The 8,372-nt window shown below is 42.8% G+C and overlaps 1 protein-coding gene across 1 annotated transcript; it reads right to left on the reverse strand.

The window, feature by feature from the left end:
* Positions 1 to 1,084: 1,084 nt before the first annotated feature.
* Positions 1,085 to 4,784, reverse strand: SNAI2 (snail family transcriptional repressor 2). The gene is made up of 3 exons (XM_063324000.1): positions 4,426 to 4,784; positions 3,296 to 3,841; positions 1,085 to 2,337 (listed from the first exon to the last, which is right to left on the reverse strand). Exons 1-3 carry the CDS (start codon positions 4,502 to 4,504, stop codon positions 2,156 to 2,158), a joined length of 807 nt encoding a protein of 268 aa, XP_063180070.1. The 5' UTR covers positions 4,505 to 4,784; the 3' UTR covers positions 1,085 to 2,155.
* Positions 4,785 to 8,372: the final 3,588 nt, after the last annotated feature.

Here is an 8,372-nt window from a genome sequence, read left to right on the forward strand (position 1 = left end):
GGGAAAAGGTACAAAACTTCTGTCGTGTGCCTATTGCCTATGTTACTCCAGTTCAGTCCTCTGCAGGACTCAGCTGGAGGAGACAAAAGGTGTGCATATGGTCTGTTGCATTATTTTGCTGAAACGTACTCTTCTTCTAGATATTTGCACCTTGTGTTTATCCAGCTGTAATCTTCTCAATAAATTGTTGGAATTTTGATTTTGCTATTACTTGCTCCTGCTGGTACCCTAATGTAGACATAGTCCTCTTTAGATTGGACGCCACCTATTGCTTATCTGGGTTTGAGCTTTGCGCTTTGTTGAAAATTGAAAGTAGTGTTGTTTCGCACTAGCCAGTAATGAGGAGGCATGATTAGATGATGTTGTAATGCTTTTATATAGTTCAGGTCTTGGAGTCCTTTTTCAAATCATCTGAAGAAAAATAATTCATTACTGGATAATTCTTTCCTGTGATATATTAGCTGATATACAGTCATAATACATTCACTTGACAGTTCTGATATGTAAAACAGTTTAACAGAAATATCTTTAATCTTTCTGAAATGGCTATATAAAGTATATTATACTGTGACTTGACTGCTACTTTAAAAGAGCATCATGCAAATGTTACTGGACTCCTGCAAGGCTCCACTGACTTTGATGAACTTTGGATCAGGCCCAGATTTCCTAATGTCAGAGTCTCAGGAAAAGTACTATAATAAGGCTGCTCGAGTGGCATCCTTTCAACTGTTAAAATGCAAGAAAGAAGACTTTTAAAAATGTTTTTGATAAAGTATATTTCACAATGTTCTTGTACTATCGTAAGTTGCAAAAAAGCAACAGCATTTTAAAGCAGTCACTCTAGGAGAATGCTCTGTATGGTTTTAAATGTTTTATAATGCAGTGGACATATTCCTTTCTAATGTCCAGTACTTGTGAACTAAGGATTTGCATCTGAAATTCACTTTAATCTTCACTTGGTCGTGTAGAGACACTTACATTTTTCTGTGTTCCAAAGCCTTGATAAACCAGACACAGGTGTTTTCTTTAATTAGAACAAACAACAGAAATCTTACTTAAAAATGTTTATTGTAAAAAAGTGGCTAGAAAACAACATAAATTTCACTTCACGCTTTCTTCAAGTTATCTATAGATGCTATAGGCAACAATTCACTTTCATTCATAACACATTCAGTCATATAAAAATAAAAATATTTACATTATGTCCACATACTTTACAAAATCATCAATAAAAAAGGCACTTGGAGGGGTAATGCTGAAAATATTGCATTTCCTTTGTGCATTTAAAAAAAATAGTCGTCAAACTCCCGTGAACCCCCTCTCTTGCACTTATTCCCGTTTTTAAAAAAGATTAAAGTTTAGAGGAACTATTTCATATTAAAAGATGGTCAAGCATGCACCAGGAATGTTTGAAGCTACAGTCATTATATATATATATATATATTTTTTTTTTTAAAAGGCACATGCGGTTAATTTGTGGCTTTCAATTTTCCGTACATTCTCTTACATGTTTTTTTTCCTGTCTTAATTATGCAGTTTTAAAGCATTTTGGATCATTAATGAAGGCCTTGGCTTCTAATAAAATAAAAAATAAAAAACACAGCAATGAATAACATTAAACATTTACTAAGGTAAACTTGGAATACTTTTTAAGGCACCTGAGATAAATGGTGTCTAGCAAAATTCACTTGGGTAGTATTTTTATTAAAAGTTCCACTCAAAATACTGTTTCTTTGGTTGAAATGGCTTGGCAGGAATGTATTGTTAACTTTGCAGCCTTTTCTAAGCAAGAAAAGACAACATACATTTGGCTTCATCTATAACGCAAGCTGATAATGCTGCTTCCTTTAGATCTACTTGAAATGTCATGCACGGTGTCTTTCCCCATGTTTCAGAATTCTCACTTAAGAATGCAAATGCGTGACTGAACAGAAACAACTTAAAGCTCATTTCTACTGACATTCTAAGTTCTTCCACTATTTTGTTTGTTTGCTTGTTTGGTGGTGTTTTGGGGTTTTTTTGGTTTTTTTTGGTTTTTTTTTTTTTTTTTTTTTTGGCTGAAAAGCAGTTGAGAAAACGCCTTTGGATTTCCACTTATCATTTGGAACAGGAGTGGAGAAATGCATCGAGTCCAGGTAAACATTGACTGCATGACTCAGTGTGCTACACAGCAGCCGGATTCCTCATGTTTGTGCAGCAGAGACATTCTGGAGAAAGTTTTGGAGCAATTTTTGCACTGGTATTTCTTCACATCCGAGTGGGTCTGCAGATGAGCCCTCAGATTGGATCTGTCTGCAAAAGCCCTGTTGCAGTGAGGACAGGAAAACGGCTTCTCTCCTAAAAAGGAAACATCAAGGAAAAACAGGGTAAATCTTTAAAAAAGAAGTACACACTTAAGACAGGTAACACTTGCTTTTGTCCTAAGAAACAAACAAACAAACAGAAAGGATTTGTTATAATCAAGAACGTGTAAGAAAAAGTTAATCAGGCCAGAAATACAACAGCTTTCAGCACTGCTGACCGTACTTGCAGAACTGTGTCTTTTCAGAATACGCTGCTAAGTGCAGTCTCCGAAGACAAGCTGCTGAGTCCTTCTGCATCTACAGGTGCAGGCAGTACTTTTAGGATGGGCTCCTCCCAACATTTTCAAATCTTTTCATAGAATTTTTGCTGCTTAACGCTGTCTGAATTACGGGGGACAAGGGCTTTGACTGAAAAGCAGCAGACAGCTGCACAGACAGTACATTCTACCCAGTGTTATACTCAAAATCAAGTTTTTGCCTCAGCAGAGAAAAAACCCCAAACAACCTGCTTTGGCGATGATGTGTTTCTAATTCTTAAGGACTTGACATAGCGCCTGCAAAACTTGCCAACTGCTTAAGGAGTCAGAAAGCAGCCCCTCATGCATTGCCTTTCTGTTTTGCTGCTTGATTTCAGAGCCTTCTCAAAGCCTGAAAGTTAACATAAAATCCTTAAAGCAAAACCTTCCACTAGTGGAAATGGGCTAAACCATCCTAAAATTATCAAGGGAGCAATGCTGATTTATGTCAGTATCTGGTCCACAGTTATGAGACCATCCTACGTTCCCCTCCCATCCACCCCCCAAGAGGGAGAATTTAGCCTTTCGATAATATATTTGAAATTCTGTGGATGCATTTCAGGTTAGTAAAGAAACACTGGGGGTTTTTTGGTTGCCCTCCCCCCCCCCCACCACCACCACCTGTGGGGAAAAATAGCAAAAGGGCATCCTGATGTTATAGCAACAAGAAACTGCAATTGTAATGGTTGGTCTTACCAGTGTGAGTTCTAATGTGTCCTTGAAGTAGCCAGGGTCTAGAGAAAGCCTTGCCGCAGATCTTGCAGACACAAGGTAGTGTGTGGGTCCTGATGTGCATCTTAAGCGCTCCCAGGCTGACATACTCCTTGTCACAGTACTTGCAGCTGAACGATTTCCGAGACTGGGCATCACAGTGCAGCTGCTTATGTTTGGCCAACCCAGAGAAAGTTGAATAGGTCTTGTTGCATAAACCGCACTGAAACTTTTCGGCTTCGATTGCATGGGGGTCTGAAAGCTTGGACTGGATTCTCTCTTCTTCATCGCTAATGGGACTTTCTGAACCGCTGTGATCTTTGGAGGAGGTGTCAGAAGGTGGAGGTGGGCTGACTCTTCCCAAAGATGAGGGGTATCCGGAAAGCGGAGAGAGGTCGTTGGGTAATGGAGAGGGTAGCAGCCCGGTTGTAGTCCACACAGTAATGGGATTGTAAGCTACTGAGCTCAGGATCTCTGGCTGTGGTATGATAGGGACTGGGTAGCTTTCATACAGGTATGGGGATATAATCACTGGAGAAAGAAGGAAATTTTAAGGTAAGAGAACCAAAAAGTATTTCAAAAGGCAGCAAAATTAACATTTTGGGGATTAAAAGGTGCATAAATTAAACAACTCAGTATGGTCATCTGAATATAAGGAAGACTAAGGAAATACTGTTTCATATATATATTCTGGTGGGTAGAGACAGTGCTCTTGAACAGCCAAATTAGAGTTGGAGAGTCACTTCAAGGCAGCATGTGCTTTCTAAATCTGTGCAGCCTGTTACAATGAGGCAGTGAAACTTCCTGCAGGATCTGTATAAAAGTTTCAATTCCACCACCAGCAGATACAGAACAAGAAAACTCCAACTCCTCTCTAAGTAACTGAGTTCAAGTGGATGAACAAACTTTGTGATTCATCCTGGGCAGCACTGACATATTTCTCAAAACTCCCTCCTGGTAAGCAAAAGGAAAAAAAAAAAAAAAAAAAAAAAGAGCTAGCCATGAACTAACCCATTCCCTGGCGCCTGAAAAGCACTCCCACTCCTCCTCATTACCGCCACGCAAAGACCGCGACCTCAGAAGCAACGCGCTGGCGTTCGCCTTCGTTTCGTTACCTGTATGAGTGTCCAGTTCGCTGTAATTCGGCTTCTTGGACGAATTGAAATGTTTCTTGACCAGGAAGGAGCGTGGCATCTTGGAGGCAGGGTTTCTCCTTCTCCCGGGCTCTCCTGGCGGGTGTGTGTAGCGGTCCCCGGCGGGTGTGCGGCACCACACGCACGCAATCACTGCCAGCGCATCCGTCCCTGTCGCCTCGCCTGCCCCGCGACGTCCATCCACTCGGGTCCTGTAGCGGCAGCGCAGAGGCGCCTTGAAAAGTGCTGTAAATACCCGCAAGTCAGGTGCAGGGGGGAAGGGTTTCCCGCTCCTCCAATCACTTCGGGATGTTCTCAAGCACTTTTTCCAAACAGGCTGCTGCTTTGCTGGTTTCTTTTTTTTCTTGTCTTTTTTTTTTTTTTTTTTTTTTTTTTTTTCCTTCTGGGAGGGCTCTGCGGCTGCTGGAGGGAGGGATCCAATCCCCGCTCGCAGGGTTTGGTTCAGGTTTCAGCTCCTCCCGCTGGAGACAGCTGTGAACGGAGGAGCAAGCAGCGGGCAGAGCGCGTCCGCCTGCTGCAAAGTGGGTCTACGTTGCTCTGCAGAATTTCTGCCTAGAAAAATGTGTTGGTCAAAGTGCTGCTTTTTTTTTTTTTCTTTTTTTAAAAAAAAAAAAAAGGCCCGTTTACTGATTCATCTGAATTCTTTTTGTCCTTCTGACAGAGACCTGGATAAGTCATAGGCACTGAAACTTCTTTTTCTTTCATTTTTAAACGAGTCTGGTTTCCAGATGTTTGATATAAGAATTACAATGGAACAAACTGTTCATTAAGGGCAGAAAGGAGGGAGGGGGACACACACTACAAGATAACAAGTTAGCCGGCAGAGCTAATGGAAGCCTTTGAGCTGAGTGTGTGCCTGCTCCCTTTAGGAACTGCCTTTGAGTAGCTGCACTTAGGCAAGGCCGGAGCGGAGCAGTGGTGCCTCCCTGCCCTACGCCCCTCCAGGCAGAAGGGCCAGCGAGATACTGCGAGTGAGTTCAAGGAAAGGGGGAAGCCCTGGAAAAGATGACATTTCAAAGCAGAGTGCTAGGTTTTATATAATATGCATACTGCTTCAGACTGTTCAAATGAAGAATACTTTCTTTTCTACTTTAAAAATCTGCAGAATGCAAAACCTCGACCTTTCCTTCCCTGGGAGTAGTCATGTCACTCTTTTGCCTATCCTCTTAGAGCACTGCCAAGGAAATTTTCCTAATTATTTAAAGCAGTTAAAAGATGAACAGATAAGCAAACCCCCCAAAATTATAGACTGGGTAATTTAAACGTCTCTTAAATGTCCTTCTCCATTAGTATATTTAGGACCTCTTGATTTCCTATGAAGGTATAATCTGTATTATGTATTTCATTTAGGATGAAAGTCTCTTAAATATGCCACAGAATTTTTCTGGTTATCTAGATTGAATTAGAGGCGATGTTTAGTCACAGATAGGGTTTTTTTTTAATTTTAAAATATTTGCATTTTGAAAATACGGGCAGCTGAATGCTAGTAAATTTCTAGCACAAATTACACTCTGATTGACTCTTGGTCTGCCCTCCCCACCCCTTCCCCCTCCTCCTCGTGTATTAACTACACCTGCCTGGGCACATACCGGTATGCCGTGCCGGTGTGCGGCGAGGCCTCTGTCCTGTCGGGAGGCGGCGCGGAGGGATGTTTTACAGAGACCACCCCAGCCCTTTTTTGTAGCAGGTGTTGGAATAGATATAGAAAAAAAAAAAAGAAAAAAAGAATTCCCTCTGGTTCTGTTAAGACACGTAAGAGTAAAGTGCTTTGTCAAGCTGCGTGACTTCTTACTCTCGGGGATGCCAAAACAAGTGCAGAGAAAGTTAGCCATGTTCAAGAACTGATTAAAAAGATTCATCTGTTCAGCATCTAACTCCGGTGTCTGTCGGGGAAAGGTGTCACATGGATTTCCAAGCTGCAGGGAACACACCCAGGCTATGGGAGGAAAGGGAAAGTGGCAAGGAAAGGGACTTCCCAGGTACCTGCTCCGCAGCTGGGGTGGAAGAACAGAGGCAGCTCTTCCCAGGAGGGAGCGCAGTGTTTGCAGAGACACAAGCCATTGCTTTCCTCAACTCCACAGAAATGAAGAAATCCACAAAGCATTTTTAAAAGGTTGCATTTGTGGTCCTGCTCCCCCCTCTCTGCTCTGTTCCATCTGAGAAGTCCCCGTCCCCTGCCAACTCTGGGAAAGCATTGCATTTCAGGATGTGAGGCATTAGTCTGTATCTAAATAGTCTGTTACATGAGCTGTGATTCAGCCCTTGAGCTGGTTTAAGTTTGTGTGTTGAAATGAATGGGGCCATGCAGATTTTCACTGGCTCGGGATCTGTTCTTTTGTATGTTTGTTAAAAGTAAAGGGTCTGATTCACCAGTGAGGTACTCCCTCTCGGGGCATTTTCACCAGCATAACACCGGAGTGATGCAGTTTAAATTAATTGCACTTATATAAATCACAGGAGCGTAAGCAGTTAGCCCACTGGCTGAGCTGATTGAAGGATGTTAGGAATTGGGTGGAAGGCATGTTATTACATGGTCCTGAAAGGATATTAGCAGCACATACTACCTGAGTGAGGTCTGCTGTCAAAAAAAGGGAGAGTCTGCGTGAGGAGTGGGTGAGTCAGAGTAAACAGGTGCTCTGAGTGTTTATGGCAAATGTGGATGAGAGGGCACCGGGAGACGTGCAGCATCCATCCCCCTGCGAGAAACGAAACGCAAAGGTGGAGCGCAGAAGACGGGAGGTTTCCCCTCCTTGGGGGAGCCAGGGAGGCGCAGGGGTGGCGGAGGGCGGCAGATGGCTCTGACGGTCATGCCGCCTGCGGGCAAAGCCCTGCTCCCACCTCCAAAAAATCAAGGCCTAGGGCCTCCCCCCCCTCGCGTTTTACAAGTTGTTGGCCTTTTAGAGATTCTTTATGTTTTCACGTTGAAAGCTCGTGTAAAGCTGTCTTGTTAATGGCACTGTGGTGCTAATTGCTGCTCTGCGAAGCAGGTAGGAAAAGATCCGAGCAATTCTGTTGCTGAAACTTTGGCACGTGCTTTGCACCAACAAAATTATTAGGCCTGAAGTTTCCAAAATTTCAACCCTGCAGCAGAAATGGCTTTCTTTTTTTTAATAATTGTATTTTACATCAGCCCACTTGTTCACGTGCCTAAATAACAACCTGTGCGCCTCACGTTAGTCTCCCCGTTTCTGACAGCTCCACCAAATCCCTTTCCTTGTCAGGCTTTCTGAGAAGGGCAGCAATTTTTGTAACTCAGCTTTATGGAAATGGAAGGGTGCCAGAACTATGTTTGTTATCAAAGAGGGAAGAAGGGCCCACGCTAAGCTATTGCCACCTTAGTTCTTCTCATGACAGCGTTTATGTCAGGAGCATCAATTGCTAGCAAGATCACAGATCAGAAAATGTTAAATATCTGGATAAACCACAGCAGAATGCAGAAAAAAAACCCACCCAACAGTTTCAGAATATTAAGTGAGTTATGCTGGATCACTGTTACCAGAGCACAATATATTTCTCTGGCAGGACTGTTAAGCACATTTTGCCTGGACCTGCCATGGAGCCCACGGAAGGCAGCACCGCGAGGTTCAGAGGAACCCCCAGGAGGCACTGAGCCCAGTGGAGCATACCAAAAATAGCTCTGGAGGTTTATTGATGCGGGTGACGACTTCATCCTGGAAGGGGTAAAAGCACAAGTAACTCACACCTACAGTGTAGCTCTTGCAATTCGTAAGCCTCCTGCATTTCAAAGGAAAGTGTGAAGTTGTTAATATAAGGAAAAAGAATATGATGAGTTTCCAATAGGCAGTTAAATGTAGAACATATCAGGCTTCAGTCTTACCCTTTGCTTTTGTATTTCCCTCTTAGTGCCAGCTGGTATATCCTGGGAAAGTGAAGAAGTGGTGTAACTT

This window comes from Chroicocephalus ridibundus, chromosome 2, assembly GCF_963924245.1.
Source record: "Chroicocephalus ridibundus chromosome 2, bChrRid1.1, whole genome shotgun sequence".
NCBI lineage: Eukaryota > Metazoa > Chordata > Aves > Charadriiformes > Laridae > Chroicocephalus > Chroicocephalus ridibundus.